The sequence below is a fragment of the Dipodomys spectabilis genome, unplaced genomic scaffold, assembly GCF_019054845.1.
Source record: "Dipodomys spectabilis isolate Male_0828 unplaced genomic scaffold, ASM1905484v1 ptg000009l, whole genome shotgun sequence".
NCBI classification, from domain to species: domain Eukaryota; kingdom Metazoa; phylum Chordata; class Mammalia; order Rodentia; family Heteromyidae; genus Dipodomys; species Dipodomys spectabilis.
The window spans coordinates 15,691,665-15,715,222 of record NW_024870686.1 but is presented as its reverse complement, the minus strand read 5'-3'; the positions used below and the strand labels follow the sequence as shown (position 1 = coordinate 15,715,222).

Here is a 23,558-nt window from a genome sequence, read left to right as displayed (position 1 = left end):
TACTGCCAACTAGTGGTGGTTGTGATCTTTGCTGTTATGAATCATTTTTCAGCTTTTCAAACTGTAATAAGCACTTCTCATCTACTTCCTTTTTGTTCCATTTACTCCTTTATAAGTAAAATTTCAAAAGTGGGGGGAAGAAGAGGCAACTACAGTCATCCTTCGGAATCTGTGGGAACTCTCCCCTAAGGTTATCAAAAATTGGATGCTTCTATCCCTCATATAAAATAGGATAGCACTGGCCTGTAAACTACACATATCCTTACATACAGTACTTAGATCATCACCAGATTACTTGCAATACTTGCTACATCATAAATGCTATGCAAATGGCTGCTATGCAGTATTGTTCATGGAATGGTGACAAGAGAAAAGTCTGAAAATGTTCAGTACAGATGCAATTTCCTCCCCAATATTTTCAAGTTGTGGTTGGTTGAATCTAAGGATGTGAGCCTGCAGATCAAATAAGGAAGGCTGAATTGACTGCTTTTGCTATACTCCTGTACAAAAAAAAATTTCACATTCTCTCTTCACTTGAATTCATTCAGCATTTTACTTCAATCCTCTATCCCTGAAACGTATTCTCCAATTAACGTATGACTCTCTTTATGTTCTGTATTTCTTTTCCTGAAAAAGTAAGACTCATTTACAAAACTCACAGCGCATTTGCTTAGAAACTTCAAACTGCATCTCTGAAGAGCATCAAATTGCTCAACTACTATTTTCTGGACATCTACCAAGAAGAAAGCAACCATAAAAAGACGTGAGCTCTCATGGGGTGAGAATGTCTCACCTCCAGTGCTTCTCTGTTCAGACAGAGTCCACTTTTATTAGGTTATTGTTGGTTATTAATGGAGAGGGCTTGCATTTAATCCTATCGGCTACATCATTAGAGCTATCCACAAAAAACATCCTGGCTGTGCACAATGAGACGATGATCCTTCTGTATTCCTTTCTGAAATTTTGATTCAATAGTCCATATATAATTGCATTGAGACAGCTGTTGAAATACGCCATATAGTAACTAGCCACAAACAGCCATTCTGGGATCCGGGGCACCATGCTGACAGGGTCTGAGGCCACAATGAGGCCAATGAAATTTAGTGGAGCCCAGCAAATAGCAAAGAGTACAAAAACCACAAACATCGTGACAAAGTTCCTGAAGTCCTGCGGTTTTAGTTTGGGTTTGTGGTCAGGTTTCACCCTGCGTCGGACCTGGAGAACCAGGATCCAGATTCTTAGGTAACAGAAGATGACGATGATCATAGGAATGATGAAATGGAAAACGACCACAGCTATGGTGTAGGCCGAACTGACGGACTGTGTGAATGTGCACGAGTAGATCCTTGGGTCGTACTGGAGCGATCCAATCTGCAAGTTGGGCACGATCGCCACAAGTGTCAGCATCCAGATGAGGAACACATAGCAGAGGGAATTCTTGTTGCTGTAGAGCTTGTCGTACTTGAGACTGTGGCAGATGTAGCAGTAACGGTTAATGGCAATCCCAGTGATGTTGAATATTGAGCCAATGACACTCAGGCCCATCAGAAAACCGCTCACTTGACAGTGCAGATAGCCCAAATTCCATCCATTGTTGAATATCGATGTCAGCACCAAGGGGTATGGATAAATGGCGACCACCAGGTCTGCGATTGCCAGACTCACCACAAATATATTTCCTAAAAGAGAAAGGTGTAGGATGTACCGGTTAATGCTAGTGTTTCATGAATTGTACTGCGATTTTTCTTTTCATTAAAGAAAAAGAGCTATTTCGGAAACTTCGATGACCTGACTTCATAGTTACTACCACTCATCCATGGTGGGGAGGGACATTTTCACCAGGAAGTAAGCTCATTGTCAAAACAAGTCCATTCTTCAAGAATTCCTGCATCTCTACCAGAAGGTATAGTCTGTATCTCCAAACCTGTTCCCTTTCAAACTGGCTTCTCTTCTGTTCAAAACTCCTGTGTGCGTTTTAGTTGTTTTACATCTTTTGTTAACCTTCTGGGTTAACTGTGTAATTTATTTATTTTTAATAATAAGTTTTTTTATTGTGAAAATACTGTTGCTTCTCAGGTCAGACATGACTTCCTTAAAATATGAATCTTCTGTCCTTTGCAGTTCTTCAACAACTGTCACCTGGGCCTCTAGCTTCTGTTGTTAGAGAGCAATGGAGCTTTGTCTATTGTATAAGAATTAAGGGGAAAAGGCTGTCATCAGCCACCTGGATTAGAACACTGGCTGCATCCCTGGCAGCTATGTAACCGAGGTCAGTAGTCACACCATGTTAAGGGTGAGAAAATGACAATATCTTCTTCATGAGGTCTATGCCAATTTCTGTGCATTATGTCTAGTACCAAATAAATCCATGCATATTCTTACAACTTGCTCACCTTACACCAAAAGACAAAAGTGAAATTCTCTTCTTATGTACTTAATGTACAAAAATTACACGCTCAATATTTTGAATATAGAAATTCTCTATATTAATATAATAAATGAACACATTCTTAATGTATAGAAAGAAAACACTGATGATCTCCTCTATGTGATAAATAGGAGGATCAAGGTCTAAGGCTGGTTCCAGGCCCAAAAATAAAATGTAAGATCTTACCTGAAAAATAGCTGAAACAAAAAGAAAAGTACTGGGGTTGTGACTCAGTGGTAACGTACCTACCTAGCAAGCACAAGGACCTGATACTGCCAAAATAAGGAGGAAGGAGGAAAAAAGAAAGAAAGAGTTGGGCATCAGTGGCTCATGCCTATAATCCTAGCTACTCAGGAGGCTGAGCTCTGAGGATCTCGGTTTGAAACCAGTCTGGGCAGGAAAGTCCAGGAGACTTATCTCCAATAAACTACTCACCAAAAGCTAGAAGTGGCATTGTGACTCAAGTGGTAGAGCTCTACTCTTGAGCAAAAAGAAGTTCAGGGACAGAACCCAGGACCAGATTTTAAGCACCAGGATTGGCAAAAGAGAAGAAAGGAAGGAAGGAAGGAAGGAAGGAAGGAAGGAAGGAAGGAAGGAAGGAAGGAAGGAAGGAAGGAAGGAAGGAAGGAAGGAAGGAAGGAAGGAAGGAAGGAAGGAAAGAAGGAAGGAAGGAAGGAAGGAAGGAGACTCATGAGGTGGTCTACAAGTATGCTCTTTTACTTTGTGACTTTATTAAAAAAACAAAAAAAATGTGTTTCTTACTGTTTCTTCTCCCTTGAATATTCTTCTCACTCCAGCTTTTTAAATGTTAGCTTCTCTCAAATCCATCCTAAATGCAAATGCCCATAGCTTTTGTTTATTCACCCAATCAGAGACAAATGATTTCTCCTTTGCAGACTCAAAGATTCATGTTAATTATAGCACTTTTAATTTATATTAATTGTAATAACCTGCATACCATAGGCACTGGGGAAACAAGAATGAGCAAGCAGGGCTGGGAAGGTGGATCAGTGGTAGAGCGCTTGCCTTGCATGCCTGAGGCCCTGGGTTCGATTCCCCAGCACCACATAAGCAAAAAGAAAAAAGCCGGAAGTGGCGCTATGGCTCAAGTGGTAGAGCGCTAGCCTTGAGCTGAAGAGCTGAGGGACATCGCCCAGGCCCAGAGTTCAGGCCCCAAGACCGGACCCAAAAAAAAAAAAGAATGAGCAGGCAGGAATACTTAGTAAAACAAAATCAGAGTAGTCACAAGTCCAAGGGTATGTGCAGAGTAAAAGGAGATGAGGCCGAGAGCCCCTTTAGATAGGGTGAGAAGCAGACTATAGGCCATTTAACAATATATTTTGCCTTTGATCTGAGAGAGAGTAGATATATACAACATATTTACATTTTATTTGTAAATTGCTCTTCCACATTTCTACTACTCCTTAAGATTATCTCTTTCTCATAGATGCTTGAAAAAAAATAATACCCAAATAGAATTCTTTTGCTCATGTTTTGTAATATAAATGATCACTTCGCAACAGTTCAGCTAATGTCAGCTTTGTACTTCAAGTTCCTACTTTCTGATGTTATTTCCCTCAAGAATAATATTTCCCCTAAATAAAGTAAAATAGTAGTCATGATAGAAGAAAAGTAGCTTTATAGCATCTTAAAATTTCAGATAATTGTTGCAAAAGCAATTCTTTCAAAATTGCTATCCTGTCTGATTTAAAAACACAATGGCAAATTAAGTTTTTTCCACAGATGTTTCAGTGACCAATGAAATATTTATAATCTTAACAGCATATTTTACTAAATTTTAACTCAAAATAATGCTTTAGTATATGTATGATATATGAAATTCAGGTACAATTTAAAACATTATTGAAACAATACATTTTCAATGCAGAATGTCATAATGATAAGCCAGCTTAAAATATATTTATTTTTATACAAGTTTAAAGGTAAAATATCACAAATGACGCCATAGGTATTTTGTGGCTTTACTCCTGAGCTTCACTTGTTTTAACAGAAATTATGTTTCATTACTGTTCAACTAATTATATTAATTAAGTCATTCCCCTCATTTTCCTTGAGTTAATTCTTCTTTACAAATTTTCAGGGAAAAAAATTAGGCCATAGACTCTATGTGGATGCAACTGTCAGATTAGATTGTTGAGCTTGAAGCTTTATCACATCTGCTGTGTGTATACAGTGTGTTTGTGCATGGGTGGAGAATACTGGAGAAGAAAATAAGGATTTTTTAAATAACTCTACCAGACATAGATTTATGAACACATGATTTAAGACATAATTAATTTAGTTAATTCATAGTTACATATATTGTGAGGTTATATATTTTGTTCTCAGTTCTGTGGGCCTCCAGATCGATTAACAACCTACCTTTCTTTACCATATCAAATATTTCATACATAAAAATGCATTCTGAGCTGGGAGCTGGTTTCATGCCTATAATTTTAGCTCCTCAGAAGGCTAAGATTTGAGGATAGAAGTGTGAAACCATCCTGGGCAGCAAAGTCTATGAGATTCTTATCTCCAAGTAACCAAACCAAAAGCCAGAAGTGTAGGAATAGCTCAAGTGATAGAGCACAAACCTTGGCTGAAAAAGGCCATGAGTTCAAGCTTCAGTACTGGCATAAAATAATACATTCTAAAATTTAAAATGGTTTAAAATGGTTGTCAATGGCTAATCATTTTTTCTCTACTAGTTTTACAACTAGTCTTTTTTTTTTTTGTCTGTTGTAGGACGTGAACTCTGGGCCTGGGAGCTTTCTCTCAGCTCTTCAGCTCAAGGCAATCACTTTACCACTTAATCCACAGCCCCACTTCTGGTTTTCTGGTGGTTAATTGGAGTTAGGAGTCTCACAGACTTTCCTGCCTGGGCTAGTTTTGAAACACAATGGTCAGATCTTAGCCTCCTGAGTAGCTAGGGTTACAGGCATGAGCCAACGGTGCCCAGCTTTACTACCAGTCTTTATTCTGGAAGAATCATAGAATCATGCTGTGTAAAGATTGAGAAAATGACTACTATTGACTTCCTTGTACAATTTCTGTCTTTTAAGAGAAAAATAGGAATATGACAATAAATTGGATAAAACTATAGAATTAGTGATGGACAGTCAAGAATATATGACATTGTTTATTTTTTAGTTTCATGTAGTCTATTTCCCTAGGAAATTTCTAGACTAGTACACAGACATGGCCAGCCTTGTGTTCCAGGTCTTTTAGGGGACATTTTACTCTTTCTTTGTTTCTATTTTGGTGCCAGTCCCTTGGCTTGAACTCAGGACCTGGGCACTGTCCCTGAGCTTCTTTTGCTCAAGGCTAGAACTCTTACCGCTTAACCACAACCCCACTTCTGGCTTGCTTGGCAGTTTCGAGGAGATTAAGGGTCTCACAGACTTTCCTTCCTTCGAACCATGGTCTTCAGATAGCTGTCTCCTGAGTAGCTGGGATTATAGGCATGAACCACCAGCACCCGGCTTCTAGAGGACATTTGAAAGACATATTTTAGGCCTAGAAAACTACATCAAGTAGGCGTAGGGACCACATGGAGGTCACTCTAGTAGCAAGCAGAAGAAATATCCAAAGAGTACTGACATACACGAAGGAAGACTGCATATATACATGTTCCCATGAATAAAGCTTGAAAGGAGAGATGACCTATTGCACGCACATAAATAAATAAATAAGAAACTACAAAGGACCTTCTCTAAACTGCCTTCCTCTGAACAAGCCTATGACTGCCTTCTGGGAATGGTCAAAAAACAGCAGCATTGCTTTTCTACTCATTCCAATTGTTTTTCCACCCCATTCCTTTTCGCCATGGACCAAGCCATTAACTCCGTGAAAGCAGTATCTGTGTCTGATGCCTCCTCACCCTTACCATCCCACCATCCTGAGCAGTACATTCATGGAGTTAAAACATGGTGGATTTGCATTAAGTCAAGTTAACAAGGCCCAAAAGATACCTTAGCATTCCCCATCAAAAACAATGTGCAGATGTTATAGGTGAACATGAAGCAGCAGCTGTGATAACTTTTGTAGGATTCCAGGCCCATTTCAGGACCTGGTACTTCGAGGTCCCCACTCCACTGGTCTACACTGTTGGGGGACAACAGTATACCTACAGCTCCTCCAACTTCTGCTGAACTCTGCTTTGCTTGCAGAAAATGGAAGCCTGACCTCCCGAGGAGAGTTCAGTTTATCCTCCTGGCCTCCAGCTCATTCGCCAAAGTCCTAGCGTCCCCTGAACCACTTCTTGACATCCAGTTTTCCTCACCTGTGCCTTCTTGGTGGACTTCAGCCTCCAGCACAGCATCAGTGGCCTCCATAGATTATTTCTTCACCTCTCACAATTACTCAGATTTTGCTTCTCAGATTAACTAAACTCTGACTGGTGGAGAATTTGGTAGTGGCAAATGGACTTCAGAGAACTTTTTTTAAATACATGTATTTTTATTGTAAAGATACTGTACAGAGGGGTTACAGTTACATGAGTAAGGTAATGAGTACATTTCCTATCGAGCATTGTGATACTCTGCTTTGTTTTTCAGCGTTGGAGAACTTTAAGGACAGTTTCTCCATATTCATTCTGGATTACTTGCTATTGTTTTGTGTAATAGGACTATATTTAAAGCACTAAAAACCCAGTGTAAGAGGGGACACTGATAGCTCATGACACAGAGGCAAAAATGTTACACACACACACACACACACACACACACACACACACACACACACACACAACTCCATGTTGTTTACTAAGTGGCTCTCAGGATGCTATGTCAGATGTGTTTGGAGCTCAATACAAAAAAAGGTTTTAGAAAGCTGATCTGCCGCTTAACCTATGTGATCTGATTGCTACAACCTAAACGTGTGTCTCCAACCAAAGAGATATGTTCAAACATGATCACCATTGTAACAATATGGAGCCCCAATATGGAGAATTAGTGACCTTGTGAAGGAGGTCACAGAAGATGCTCATCCCTTCTCCCCCTTCCAATCCTCCTATGGGCCTTTGGCCCCTCCAGAGTGTTTAGCAAGAAGGCACCCCCTGGAGGTAGAAAGTAGCCCTCCTCAAACAGCAAAACGTGCCACTGCCTTGGTCTTGTACTTTCCAACTTCCAGGGCCTCTCTGCTGTGAATCAATAGAAAAAGAACTAGAAATGGCTAAGAGTAGAAAAGGCTAGGGTAATTAATCCTGTCTGTTAAGGGGAAAATGGGTTGCTATTACCAAAGATAGAGTGACCTCTGGTAGGTCACTCTTATTGTTTAAGGTTTTTGTCAACAAGCTAGACACTTATTCATCTTGTTCTGAATTGGGTAATAACTAAATCTGCAGTGGTGAAAACTGAGAATTTATTTCCTTCTGCATGCTCTTTTCAAAATGTTAGCTATGTGCATCCCGTATAGGCCTCATCTTTGAGTTGCTTTTGCTCACCCTCCTTGTTTCCTAGGCCTTGTAGCAGATGCCACTAAGGCCTGTCTCCTACATCTTTTAGCCAGACTGGTATACTTTTCCCCAAGATTTCTGAGGGTTAAGTGCTTATATTAGACTCACAGTTTTATTTTTCCTCAGAGATTGTCCTCAGTGACCAAATGACTGGTGCCAGAAAACAAAATCAGTCCTATCACTTCAAGTAATGGCAACTCTATGGATGAATTCAAAACTGTAGGCCTCAACTTCTAGATCAGGTCAAGCTTAGGCTTTGCTGAGACCCTATCCTGGTTAACTCCTTTACTTTCCCACTCTGCTTTCCTTGCTGCCTACAATTATCTCCGGGGTTTATGTGAACATGCTTCCAATAGTAAAGCAACACAAGACTTTCTTTTGGCATAGAAGTATGTGTGAAAGACTGGGAGCAAGGATGAAAGACTGAGAGCAAGACTGAGAGCAAGCTATATACCCTGTGGGTATATAGCAGTTACTCAAGAATAATAATTGTTGAGTGAATTAATGTAACCTATTGTCTAAGTAGCACCTGTAGGGAAGCAGAAAATACCTCTTCTTAGCCACCAGGATGCTGGTTTTCTCAGTAGGCCAAGATTCATTCCATCTTCCACTTTATCCTGGATTTTCAAATATTTGAAAAGCTAGATTAGAAACCCACTGACTCATTTTTCATAGAGACTTAAAAAGAACAGGTTGAACTTTAACCGCCAAGTGGTAAATACAGGGGGGAAAATGAACTTCACTCTTGGAAACATTTTTCATTTGTTTTTACAGAGCAAGTCCATAAATTCAGATCTAAGAGCCATTTTAATAACACATCTGTTATAAACCTGTTTGTATATAAAATTCCATGTGGATAAATGTTAATGGATCAAGAAGAGAAAGCTGAGAGGCTGCAGGCAATTTAGGAGTATTCTTTGGCCCTAGAAGGGACATGGAAAGCTTTATTCTTGGCATCAAAGCACATAGCAATGTCTTAACATTCTTGATCTTCATGTATTTTAGTAGTGTGGCTTTTCAGATTATTAGACAATATGTAGCCCGTAAATTTAGAAGAAGAATTTTATACCTTGGCTATGTCAATTATTAAAATGATCTTGGATAATTCATAGTTCCTAGAACCTCAGTCTGTTCCTATGTAATAAATCACTATAATAGTGGCCATGGCAGGGATGTGTAAAAGTGTGCCACACATATTTGGCTCTGGATGAATATACACTCTGACTCCTATTCCGCTATGATGGAATCCACATGTCCTTTCTCACAGATGGTTCCTCCCTGGTCAGAAAGCCAAGACTGAGGAGGCCCCTTCCGTTGTTTCTTGCTGAGTTCTCCTCATGGCCGGTAAGTCTTCTTTAATCCTGCAGATCAGCTTCTTATTCTCCCCTCAACAGTTCAAGCCAGACTGCACAGCACAATCACCATTTCCTCCTCATTCATTTTCAGTCTACTTTTATATAACGTCTGGATGCCAACCACACCACATTACATAAGCTTCTTTCTCTCCCATATCCAGTGACATGGTTGCTCACCCCTTTTCTTGATCTTTCCTCCTTAAAGTCTCTGAATTGTAAAATCCTGCTCACTGATCCTACCGCCCATATTATATTCTATTCATATAACCCACTGTATAGCTATCCCTATTCATATAACACACTGTTCATATACGTCATCTGCATTGTATTATTCTAATAATGTCCCAGTCACATAACACACTTTCTGTATCTGAGAATTCCCTTGCTCTCTCCTTCCCATTTGTCTTTCGAGTTCTTCATTCTTTTTCTCTGTCCTGCTCTGCTGTTTGCTGATTCTTTGTTGCTGTAGAGAAAGCCAGTTGATAGAATGTCTTAACTACTGTATTGGTGTAGTACACATACAACAAATCAGACCACGAGCTGCTCAAATAGTTTACAGTCATCTAATACATACAACCTTCTTGTTCTAGTCTGGATTTTTGTCAGTTTTAAAGGTGTAAACTTCTGTAAGAATTGTGCTCATGGTTTAGTATGTAAAACATACAGCCAAATGGATTGACTTTTCCTCTCTAAGCTGGTAGAAATGACTGATGCCTATGCTATTATTCATCTCAGAAAATTTAAGATGTTTCTTAAAAACAATGATGTATTATTTTAACAGACAATAAAAATATTACATAAACTCCATTTAGGACAGTAGACATTATTTCCTTAACCACTTTCTCCAATGTTGATGTATTCAGTAAAACTTCTAGCTTAAATGAACAAATTACTGCATTAAAATAGCCCTAAATTGCTAAATGGTAAAAAAAAAAAAGAGTTGCTATTATTATTTAAAGTAATACAGTAATATACTGTCCAATTTACATATTAAAATTAATTGATGATCTGGGTGCTGATGGCTCATGCCTGTAATCCCAGTTACTCAGGAGGCTGAGATTTAAAGATGGTGGTTTAAAGACAGCCTCCTCAGGGAAGTCCAAGAGATTCTTATCTCTGATTAATCACTAAAAAGCCAGAAGTGGAGTTTTGATTCAAATGTTAGAGCACTAGCCTTGAGCAAAAAGCTCTGGGATAGTGTCCAGGCCCTAAGCTCCAGCCCCTGGACTGGCACAAAACGAAAATAAATAAATTGATGAAATACAAGAAAAGAATACATTGAAATGTACAAAATAAGATTATAATGAAATTTGACTCTACCTTTGATGTGCTTAGAGAAAGTGAATATATATATATATATACCTAGATATGTTAAACACAATACTGTATCATAAAAATAAAAAATACATTCATTTGTCATAACTCTACACCAAGAATACTAAATGATTTATGCTGCTGACTGGAATGTTGTATTTAAATCCTAATAAATGCAAAATAAACCAATTCATTTAACCCTTATAACATTAAAATTTTTACAAATCAGTAGATGACCAGTTGAGAGACTTTCCCAACATCACTATAAACATTCCTCATAGTCATCTGACACAAGGCCACATTCTTTATAGAAAATATGGTTTTTAATAACTGTGTATAATAGAACTAATTTTCTGCATAGGAGTGCCTTATTTGGAATTATCTTTATAAAAATACATTTGCTGAAAGAATATAATAAATTACATAAATGAGAAAAAATAAAAGTATTCCAAGCCAGGTGTCAATGGCTCATGCCTGTAATCCTAGTTATTAAGGAGGCTGAGATCTGAGGATCACAGTTCAAAGCCATCCTGGGCAGGAAAGCCTGTGAGACTCATATTATCTCCAATAAACCATCAGAAAACCCCATGACTGACCAAAAAGAAAAAAAAAAGTATTCCAAATTCAAGTACAGAAACATTCAAGGTTAAGGTAAAAGAATAAGTAAAGTAGGTAATAAAAGGTTAAAAAAAATTAAATTAAAACCAATTGGCAGATTACTCTTAAAAGTATTTACTTCGAAGGAAACATTAAAAATGAAGCCAATTGGAAAGAGAAACAAATGAACAGAAACAGTGTTTGTTATGCCATTGAACTGTGTCCAGTTTTGAATTTGTACCTGATAAACAGGAGGCACCTTACAGAACTTTAAATAAAATGACAAAGAATAAATGCATAACAGATGAAAGTATGTTGCCCTCTTCAAGACTTCAAGAGAAGAGCTTTGTGTTGCTAAACATGTGAAAAAAATCAGAAGAAAAATTACTAATTACTGATAATACATTTTAGTGCCTGTCCTTTGATGGCTATGTGAGCAAATAGACTCACAGTTTAGTCAACAGGTTAACTCTGAAATCATCCTCCAGAAAAATCATGTTCAGGCTGTGTTCATTACTTTCTTCAAGGAAGAGATGAAGCCAGTACAGCATGTTCAAATAGTTCTGCTTTGTCTCTATCATTATTTCTTTGAAATTCTTTCATTAATTCTGTGTAATGAGATGTTATCTCTTTTTCACATCATCCTGGTTATTAGTACTGTTCTCTCTTCCTAAGGTAAGAGCTTTAAAAAAATGTTCATGACTGCTTTGTAATCCATGAGCAACTTTCAAATTTCTCTCAAAAACTCATCTTCTATGTGAACATATTTATAGTCTTGTACTTTTTTTACTTCATGACTTATTTTTCCATTTTTTATTGAACTTAAATATATATTTAATATGTAAAAACAAATAAACTACATATTAATGGAGAGGCATGTGATATTTCAATATATATATATATATATATTGTGTATATATTGTATAATGTTTAAAGTGAAATATTATCTCTCTAAAGATTTATAATTTTTTTTTGTTGGTCGTGGGGCTTGAACTCTGGGCTTGGGCACTATCCCTGCATTCTTCAGTTCAAGGCAAGTGCTTTACCACTTGAACCACAGAACCACTTCTGGTTTTCTAGTGGTTAATTGGAGATAAGTATCTCACGGACGTTTCTGCCCAGGCTGGCTTTGAACTGTGATACTCAGATCTCAGCTTCCCGAGTAGCTAGGATTACAGGTGTGGGCCACCAGTGCCCCACCTTATAATTTCTTTATGGTGAAAATTCAAGGACCTTTCTTAAAGCTTTTGAGACACATGGTACACAAACACCTTATGATATTATGGGTGCACAGAACTTTTTGCTGCTAACTCTAACTTACTTCCCACTAACCAACTTTCTCCCATCTTTCTCTCCTGCTTTTCCCAGATCCTGGTAACCAAAATTCTACCTCAGCTTTGGCGAGATGCACATTTTAAAATTCCACGTGTGATCATTTACTCACATAAAGTATTTGTCTTTTTCTGATTGGCTTATTGGAGTAGTCTTCAAGTCCTATTTGTGTCTTACTTGTGTTTTAAAAGTGAAAAGAACATACACTTTCAATTATCTTGGTAGCAATCTCCTTGGAAGTTAAATCCATGTTTTATACAAGTTTGGTACAATGTTTTAATTCTGACAAACCATGAAGAACTTACTGACCAATCACATTGTATCCTATACTGCAGAATGAAATGAAAATGGATTCCATGGGATGGGAGGAAAAACCTGGAAGAAAAGAAGGAAGGGAAGACATTGTCCCAAAAGAACTGTACCCTTTACCTGACTTATGTAACTGCAACCCCCCTTTTTTGGGGGGGGAGGTCCAGTCGTGGGGCCTGAACTCTAGGCCTGGGCACTGTCCCTCAGCTCTTCAGCTCAAGGCTAGCACTCTACCACTTGAGCCACAGTGCCACTTCTGGCTTTGTTCTTTTTGCTTATGGTGCTGAGGAATCAAACCCAGGGCCTCATGCATGCAAGGCAAGCACTCTACCACTGAGCCACCTTCCCAGCCCCTGCAACCCCTTTTAATATTACCTTTAGAATAACAATTTTTAAAAATTGAAAAAAAAAGAGAATAGATTCAAATGAATACTGATTTCACTTAGTACCACAGCATCCTTTAGCTTCATAAGCTGAATAACTTAAATTACCTGTAATGACTGAACAATGGCACCAAGCAGATGTATTTTGCTTCTTGTTCCTTCTTCTGAGATTAATTATTCCAATGTGACTGACAAATCTATAAAGCTCTATGGATGTGTGAGTCTGTACAGTTCAACCAGAAAAAAAAACAGTTTGTTTCTCATTTGCAATATTATCATAATTAGCTGAAAGTTACTGAAATGTCACACTTAGTGTTGGGTCAACTTAACTGGCTGTAGAGGTGAGAAAGTGAGGGAGCTGATTAAGGATCCATCTTCATGAAGAGGAATAGATGGTATCATGATATGATTCTGATGACATCATTAGAGTTCTGAGTATGCCCAAATAGACTTCAAAGCAGCCATGAAAGGAGAGAAAACTGAAGCTACTAATGAAGGTCTTGTTAGTGATCTCTAAGATTCTAGTGACTATTTTGAAAGGTGTACTAATAAAGAATGAGCAGAAGCAGGTCCTGGGAAATCTGTATGAATATATGGTGGATCCATGACTTCCAAGGCAAAAAGTTTTCAAAGTAGAACCATCAAATAAAAGTCATTTAAAATAGCAGGAGATTTTATGCAGAACTAGTGTGTGTGTGTGTGTGTGTGTGTGTGTGTGTGTGTGTGTGTATGTGTGTGTACATGCTAGCACTTAAACTTGGGAAAGATGAACAGCTAGAGGAACTGAAGATCATTTCAAAATTTAATTACTTAACAGAGAGTCTGAAACCGTTGTCCTAAAGTCTCCAGGGGATATTGAGAGTAGTTTGGCAAACTAGTAAAAACTTAAAGAGTTACATATCAATGTACAGTATAAACTGAGGGACAGGGTGAGGGTCATGCCAGGTATGGTGACACAGATACCTGCAATCTCTCAGCACTTGGGAAAATGAGGCAGAAGAGTCATTTGAACCTCAGTGGGATACCATTTGGGCACATAGCAAAGACTCAATCTTGAAAACAAGAAAGTCATAACTCTTTAAATAGGAACTAAGTATGTTGCATGCATGGAAACAAATCAAGAAAGTATCTTTACAAGGTAAGTTTGCCTTGGGCAGATAACTTTGAAGATAACACCAAGCTTGGCAGAATACTGGCACCAGTGCTTACAAGATGTCTCTTAGATTGCAGATTGGAGATTATTAGCTTGAAATTCCTGCCCACATCTGCATAATACATTCAAGACCATCATTTTTTGAACTTGCAGTATAGTTGTCCAAGAAAGTGCTTGTAGTTTAAATGGCCCACTCATTTAATAAAATAGTTGATCTCTGAATCCCAGACCTGTGATAGTAATGGTTACAAAAGGGAAAGCCAATTTATTAGAGAATATGTGTGATATTTGTTTCCTAAACCTTTTTTTTCTGGCTGGTTTTATTTTCTACAAGTTCATATTAGCTAATTTTTAAAAGAATAAGCACTTAAAAAGTAAAATCAATATCTAAATAGGACTAATCACAGATGGATGATAGAAATAAAACCATTATTTTGTACTTTATATTTGTACACCATGTTGTACTTTATATCTTCAAAATGATAGGCAGATGGAGGGTAGGTGGATGGATAGATGGCAGGATGAATGGATGTACTTGTAGGGCAGAATCTAAGCTTATCTTCTTGACTTATCCTGTGTGCTAATAGTTTTGACCACACTAAATAAATGAAGAGATTTAGGCTTATAGTAATGGAACCCCAAGCATATTATAAATATAGATATGTACATAGGATTGGAATCTTCTGAGTTTAGTCTCTCAGTTGGTTAATCCATACTAGTTTGCTTGCATTCTACAATAGGAAACTCTGGCAAATGTATCTACACAATTTGAGTTTCACTTTTCTTATTTGCCTGAAGTTATACAAGCAAACAATATAAATTTTTGAAAAGTTGTTTGAATTGCCCTATGTCCATACAAATAGAAAACATTCTACTCAAGCAATCTTTCTATGCAAGAAAATAAGTTATTTTCCTACTTTACAAGAGACAAAAGTCAGACCAATATCGATTGTCTTTTTATTATTTTTTAATCAGTTGTCAGTTTATTATTTTTTAATAAAATAACTGTAGAGTGAAAACCTAACATAATTATTGGTGTTGGTTTTAAATGGATACAATAACTATGTGTACTTTAAATGGAAAATTACACCCAAAGATGACCAGTAATTTTTGCAAAAATCCATTTTGGATGAAGACAATATGAAGGAGTTTGAGAGCTTTTTTTTTTTCCACAAAATTATCAGTCCAGATCAGCCTGTTGAGGACTATTGCAAGTCTGTCCCAATTGCTCAATCCCAGAAGCCAGATTTTTAATAATACGCTACTTATCTGAGATCTGACTTTTTGTATTGTTTACAGTAAGATAATACAAGATGAAAAATAAATCTTGGTGAGGGTAAAAATACTGAAAGGATAAAATAATATAAAACTATTGTCCAAGCTGGGCGCTGGTGGCTTATGCCTGTCATCCTAGCTACTCAGGAGGCTGAGTAGCTAGCTAGCCCAGGCAGGAAACTCCATGAGACTCTTATCTCCAATAAACCACTAGAAAACCGGAAGCGGTACTATGGTTCAAGCGGTAGAGCGCTAGCCTTGAGCTGAAGAGCTGAAAGACAGTGCTCAAGCCCAGAGTTCAAGCCCCAAGACCGACAAAAAATAAAAAAATGAAACTGCTTGTTTGTTATTGTTTTGTTTTGTTTTGTTTTTACATTCTTCTTTAGGGACTTGACCAAATGCTCCCCTACTGATCACTTATTTTTGCTTTCTGGTTTTCTACTTGAAGATCCTACAGAGATCCTGAAATAGTTGGCAGACCAAGTGACAAACTGCTTTTCTATCCTCAATGCAGCCATTCCACATGTTGAGGCTTGTGTTAGAAATGTTTATTGCTGGCTTCATTCTCCTGTGAGTGAGGTGCTCACGGGAACCCTACAGTTCTCTACATGGATGGCTGCAGTGGGAGTGGCCAGCCTGCCCATCAGCGTAGGTTCTTCCCACAGAGTGAGCTGTCCTTGGTGGGAACTCTGCCACTTTCACCTTTCATCTTGGCCCAACCAAAGGCATGAACATGAGCTCAGTTGGGACAGTTGGCCCTAGGCTTAGCCATTCGCCCATCAGGAGACTCCTCAGCTCCTCCTGCCCAACTGATGAAAACCTGCTTGAGTCCCAGACCACCAATCTGGGGTTTCTCTATCAGAAAGGCTCCCCCCAGACCACCAATCTGGGGTTTCTCTATCAGAAAGGCTCCCCCCAGACCACCAATCTGGGGTTTCTCTATCAGAAAGATTCCCCCCAAGGTGGTGGTTGGTTACTTCGCTCTCAAGTAGGGAAATTACATGGCATGGGAAGTTAAAAAAAATAAAACTCTTATAAATGTTCTTTGGAAAGTTCAGCAGGGCAAGCAGATGTTTTTAAGAGACTGTTTTCCCTAATGGGGAGAAATAAATGAGAACAAACCAACTGGCTTTGGACAAGCCAGGCCATCTTTCTAAGAATACGCTTTCCTGGATCTATGATACCTATTTCTATACTTATATAAGCAGGTGCTCTACCACTTGAGCCATGCCCCTAGACCTTCTGTATTGTGTGTGTGTGTGTGTGTGTGTGTGTGTGTGTGTGTGTGTGTGTGTGTGTGTGTGGCTATTTTCAAGGTAAAGTCTTGCTTTACATGATGGTGTCATAGCAAGCCTAGTCTGTGATCCTCCTATTTAAGCTTCCTTGTACCTCTGCGGATGACAGTTTCATACCACTGAGCCCAGCCACTGCATTCTCCCTGTGGTTTGGACGGCAGGCACATGCCACTGAGCCAAACCATGGGTTGAGATGAAATCTCAAGAAGTTTTATGTCGGATGCTGGCCTTGAACCTGTGATTCCCCATCCACTTCTCAAGCAGCTGGGATTACAGGCTTGAGCCCCTGCACCCACTTTCTGGTTACCTTCTTTACATTATAATGAATAAAGTAGTGTATTGGATGGGCATGAGAATGAAAGAACATTGGAACTGAAGAGAAGCTCATACGTCTTCTGGAAGCACATCAACATGAAGCTCTGTAAAACAACGAATAAATGAGGTGTCCTCTATAATCCCCGGAATCCCCTCCTTCTTCCATGCTCCCCTTGTGTGATCTAACACGCTTCTTCCTCGCAGGATCACTTGACTCATGAGGAGCTGTATGGTGCTGTGGCTCTAAGGGAATGGAGAAGCTGTGAATCTCAGCCTTCATTAACTATGCCATAGATCCAAGCCAAGTCCAACTCATCACAGGCAACAATTTCCCTACGTAGGGTAACAGTAAAAAAAGATGAGGGTTGATAGCTGAGAGGCTCTGGAGTCGGTATAAGTTCAAGTCAAGTGGGTAATAGTACCACTGTCTGTCCACACTCCCTTTTACCAAGTCTTTTCTGAAAAGTGTATGTCACATCCATAAGAAGACATTAAGTATAAACTTTCCCATGTGTAGGTTATGTTTCAATTAAAAAATAATTTTAATAGTTACACCTAGCACCTAGAGTATATTATAGTAGCTTGGTGCACCCAAGGCAGGAATCTAGACCTCTGAAGGGGAGAATGCCAACTCTCCTCATAGTCTAGGAGGTGAAGCAGGGCACCAGTCTAGGTGGACTTGAAAGAAATGAGGACAGGGTGGCATAGCACATGGTCAGTACTCTGGTTACACAGACATCTGGGAAAGGTTACAATTACTGACAGTGTTTTTACCCCATAATGCATCCATTTTAAATAGGAAGAAGAAGAAGAAGAAGAAGAAGAAGAAGAAGAAGAAGAAGAAGAAGAAGAAGAAGAAGAAGAAGAGGAGGAGGAGGAGGAGGAGGAGGAGGAGGAGGAGGAGGAGGAGGAGGAGGAGGAGGAGGAGGAGGAGGAGGAGGAGGAGGAGGAGGAGGAGGAGGAGGAGGAGGAGGAGGAGGAGGAGGAGGAGGAGGAGGAGAGGGGGAGGAGGGGGGAGGGGGAGGGGAGATGGGGAGATGAGGGGAAGGCAAAGGCGGAAGAAAGAGGAGGAGGAGGAAGAGGAGGAGGAGGGGGGAGGAGGAAGAGGAGAAGGAGGAGAAAGAGGAGGAGAAAGAGGAGGTGAAGGAGAAGGAGGAGGAGGACCTGCTTTAGATACATATGTTTCTCAATATGTCTTCTGACCCTGTCTTCCAAGAATATATTGTTGATAGATATCTCCTAGATGGAGCAGGTCACACTCAATACACTGTTGCTGTATCGCATCACATGCAGAAGAAGCTAGTGTTGCCAGGGCCATCGGCTTTGTCACAGGTACCCACAAACCAGGACGCCTGCTCATTTTCAGCCTGCTTTTAATGCACTGGCTTCAAGTGTGCTGTTAGTGCCCTTGGGTGTTCCTGTGAATCAATGGTTTTGCTCACTTACTGTGTATAATCTTGGGATCTAGATGGGAAAATCAGAATTCTATGGAATTTTATGTTCAAACAGACTGTCTAGGGATGTGACCCTGTCCTTTTTTCTAATTTCTACCCCCCCCCATAATCTTTGTACAGGTTAGAGTGCCAGATAAATGAATTTTAAAAAGATAGATATTATATTCTTGCTTTATTTTTTTTTACATCTACCTCTGCACTCTTTACATCTTTTTTACATCTACCTCTGCACATCTTTATTGGAACATCTGCTTAAAAAAAATATTTTTGCTGGGAGCTGGTGGCTCACACCTGTAATCCTAGCTACTCAGGAGGCTGAGATCTGAGTATTGCGGTTCAAAGCCAGCTCAGGCAGGAAAGACCGTGAGACTCCTATCTCCAATAAACCACAAGAAAACCATAAGTGGCTCTGTAGCTCAAGTGGTAGAGTGCTTGCCTTGAGCTGAAGAGCTGAGGGATAGTGCCCAGGCCCAGAGTTTAAGACCTCCGACCGACAAAATATATATATATATATATATATATATATATATATATTATCATTAAATAGTTGTATAAAGGAGACACCATTCACCAAAGCAGCTGATGGATACAGTGCATCTTGATCAATATCACCCTTTTCAACATTCTCACCCAACCCTCCCAATCCATCCCTTTCCTTGCTTATCTTAATTTTGGGTTATATATTTAATGTGTTTGCCATTTAACAAAGCAGTTTGGGGTACAATGCATCTTGATCTGTATCGCACTTCAATATCTTCCTCTCCCTTTGACCCATCCCTTCCCTGTAGTATATACAATGACTTCTTGCCTGCATCCTCCTCCCAGCCCCCTTCATTCTTCTACCCATCTCCCCTTAGCCCTATCTTCTCCTCTTGCAGGTATCCATTTCTTGGTATTTATTCTGTTGAGCTTTGACTTTTTTTTTTAGCAAAAGTTTTAAGTATAATGTGTGTGTGTGTGTGTGTGTGTATAGATAGATAGATAGAAAATTGAATACAGGCTTTCTTAAGCTCAATTTTAACAAGTTAAAATCAATAAAACCCAAACACATAACAATATGTTTCATCTTTTGTCAAAGTATCATTTCTCTAGGAAATTGCAACAGCTGCAGTTAGACACCATGGAGGGCTAAAATGACCATGTGTTCCTTCTGCCTCAGGTTGGGATAATGACTACTTCTTAAGTCAAAAGTCAGATAGCAAGATTACATTCCCAGAGTTCCACTGCATTGATTCTCCCGGGTGCGATGGTATCCAGCCAGAAGGCATAATGTGGTTGATCCTAGTACTCAAAATTGGACAGGAGCAGAGCAAATATTGTGCCAGCACCTAAGACTCTAGTGGTTTGGAGCCTGAGTGGCCAGTGTATCCCCATGTGGGTCACTAATTATTGCTAACTTCTTCCCAGGGAAATCAAAAGCTGCCCTTGGGGGACATGGAGGACCAAGTCATTCTGCAGTCACCTATAACAGATGTCTACACAAAAAGAACTATTGCAAAGCCTAGATAGGGGAATTTTTTCCAATCTCTTTTTCTCTCTTTTCAGCTTAAAGTCAGCAAAATAAACATAACTAAAAAGGAAGGTCTGAACCATGTCACAATTCATAATGAGCTCGTATTTGAATCAGCAATCTCTAACATTCTATCAAATAGCCATCTATTCTAAAATAGCCTCCAACAGCAGTGGTTTTGGTTGTACTTCAACAGTGGTGCATTTAGACCAAATATCTCACTCATTTAAAAAAAATGTAAAAGTTGAAAGGCTTCGTGAGAAAAGCTCATTAAGGACTTAGAAGACTATGGACCTAGTAGATCTCCCAATCAACATATTGCTTAGCAAATACGGAAGGTAACAGAATAGGAGCCCCTTCATAAAACACAAGAAGTTAAGTTGCTCAGTTACTAATGACAACTGAAGTGGCTCAAGCTCTGTGAATCAAACCTGCCCACACTGGATGTGCAAGCCCAACTTGCAGCCACAGGTCCTCCCTGCAATGGAAGTCAGAACAGCACCCCATCATTGGTCGAACCACAGATTTACTCTATTAGTGCTCAGGACCATATGTGCTTTTATAGCTAGGAAGGAAGACAAACCCACTCTACCACCCCTTTGAAGGCAGAATTTCTCTAGTTTAAGCCAGTCAACTATGAAGTGAAGTGACTTAAGCTTCTCCCTCAGATTTCACTTGCATGATAAGATGCTTACTAAATAATTCTGAAACTATGCACTACCACAAGCATTATAGAAAACAAAAACCAGGAGGAGGAAATCTTTCCCCAAAAGGATCTAAGCAAAATCAGAGCTTCTATAAGCCATCTACCTTAGCACATGATAGAACTTTTGGAACACCATGCCTGTTCCCAACACTTTGCTTCCAAAGTCAGGCCAGGAAAAGAAGCATCTCAGCATGGATTGAGAGGTAGGAATGGCAATGACTGTTACAGAAGCCACATTCCTCTACCTCCCCCCACCCCAAGAAACAGATTTCAGTCCGCTGCTGGGAGAAAACGCAGGTCCAGCTCAAGCACAACACTAGCTGTGGTTGGACGTCTCTGTGTCTTTCCCACAGGGACTAGTTTCAAAATGCCAGCTGTAGACTTGCAATGGCAAACCTGCTTTCTAAAGCATACTTAGGGGCCTTACAACTATATACTAATAACTAAAAAAGTAAGGGCTCCTGACAACAAAACTAAACCAATCACACTTTTTATTCCACCGGTTTGTGTATTAGGAAAAGTAATTTGTGTCTTTTGAAAAGGAAGTCCACAGGATGTCCCTTCCAGAAACAACCAAAACAACAGCAAAACTCTACTGAAGGGAAGCCACGTTTTCTAAGTGTTTGGGACAGAACACTTTTGTTGTTAAAAAGCACTTGGGTCAGGCTGAAGAAAAAAGCCAACCACTTCCTCTAAAGTGCTCAGTTTTTGGAGAAAATCTTTTTTTTTCCTTTCTTTCTTTCTCTCTGTCTCTTTCTCTCCCTCCTTTCCTTCCTTCCTTCCTTCCTTCCTTCCTTCCTTTCTTGCCTACCTGCCTTTCTCTCTCTCTTTCTTTCTTTCTCTTCCTCCCTCCCTCCTTCCCTCCCTCCCTCCCTTCCTCCCTCCCTCCCTCTCTTCTTTCCTTCCTTCCTTCTTTCCTTCCTTCCTTCCTTTCTTCCTTTCCTTCCTTCCTTCCTCTCTCTTTTCTTTCCTTCCTTCGTCTCTCTTCTTTCTTTCCTGCCTGTCTTTCTTTCTTTCTCTCTCTTCCTCCCTCCCTCCCTCCCTCCCTCCCTCTCTCCCTCCCTCCCTCCCTCCTTCCTTCCTTCCTCTCTTTTATCTTTTCTTTCTTTCTCTTTCTTTCTTTCCTTCCTTCCTCTCTTTCTTTCCTTCCTTCCTTCTTTCCTTCCCTCCTTCCCCCCTTCCCCCCTTCCCTCCTTCCCTTCCCTCCCTCCTAACTTTTCTAAGGGCAGAGGCGGCTGCGCCCCGGGCCGGGTGTCCCCGAGGGGTGACACGGGGAACCCCTACCTGCGTTGCGAAGCTTCTTGTTGCGGTACACCGACAGGATGACCAGCAGGTTGCCCAGGACGTCCACCACGATGGTGAAGATGAGGATGAAGGCGAGCGTGGACGTCAGCCAGGAGGGTCGCAGCCGCCCGGCCCCCGCGCCGTCGGGCGGCGCCGGCTGCGAGGCGTTGAGCAGCGCGCTGCCATTGGGCTTCATGGTCCGCTCACCGCCTGCGGGCCCGGGTCCCGCCGCGCGCCCGCGGGGCCCCGCGCATCGCCCGCCCGCGCCGCCACTTCGAATGGCTCCCGCAGGTCCTCCCCATCCTGTTGTTGGTTGCTGTTTGTTTATTTGTTTTGTATGGCTGGGCTGCCCGCCCCACCCCTGCCCGCAGCCCGGACCCACACCCACTTTGGCACTTGGTGGCACCGCCTGGTGACACTGGGTGTCCCCCGCGCGGCAACCTGGACGTGGCCACAGCGCCCCCGCGCGGGCCTCCCCGGCGGTGACACCTGGAAACAACCTGGAAAGGAGCTGCTTCTGGCGGCTCTTCTCCCAAACCAGACATTGCACCCCCGCAGGACTGTAGAGACTTGTGCTGGAGCATGGGTATTGAAGCAAATTAGCCACTGTTCGCCCCCCTGCCCGCCCCCCTCATGTCCTGGTCTGAGCAGTGGAAATGAAATCAGATCCAACTTTACTGCTCTTTTCAGCCTGGTATTTTTCACCATTTGATATTTGTGCAGGATGCTTCCCATTGTGAAATAAGATTTTTTTTTTAAGGAGACGTAAATTTAATAGCTGCAGATGTGTTCCTATGCGCTGCCTACGAAGCCTGAGAAACGACGCACTTCCTAAAACACCACTGAAAACTGAGACAGAAGACATGATTAGTAGTGATTACAACAGAAATCCAAGTAAACATGCGAAGACATGGATTGACCAGCTGTGTGCAGAAGGGGGAATAAGTAGTGACTTATAAAAGGAAGCTTAATTAAATGGAAGACATACCATGCTCTCATACTGAAAGCTTTAAATGTTCATTTTAAATTTATTATTATTATTATCATTATATTTTGTCAGTCATGTGGCTTGAAATCCAGCCAGGGCATTGTCTCTGAGTTCTTTGGCTCAAGTCTAGCACTCTACAACTTTGAGGCACAGTGCCACTTCTAGTTTTCTGGTGGTTAATCTGAGATAAGAGTCTCACAGACTTTCCAGCCTGGGCTGGCTTTGAACCATGAACCTGATCTCCCCCTCCTGAGTAGCCACTATGTGTCCAACTTTTAAATTCTTTTTTAAGAGTAAAAGGAAAGTGTAGGAGAGGGGAGCGGAATAGAAAGGGTAGGAGAAACGTGACTTATCCATATGAAAACGTACATTTAAAACTGTAAGTTAGGCATGGTGCTGTACACT

At 40.3% G+C, this 23,558-nt stretch overlaps 1 protein-coding gene across 1 annotated transcript; it reads right to left on the bottom strand.

The window, feature by feature from the left end:
* Positions 1-810: 810 nt before the first annotated feature.
* Positions 811-22,361, bottom strand: Mtnr1a (melatonin receptor 1A). The gene is made up of 2 exons (XM_042702133.1): positions 22,166-22,361; positions 811-1,679 (listed from the first exon to the last, which is right to left on the bottom strand). Exons 1-2 carry the CDS (start codon positions 22,359-22,361, stop codon positions 811-813), a joined length of 1,065 nt encoding a protein of 354 aa, XP_042558067.1.
* Positions 22,362-23,558: the final 1,197 nt, after the last annotated feature.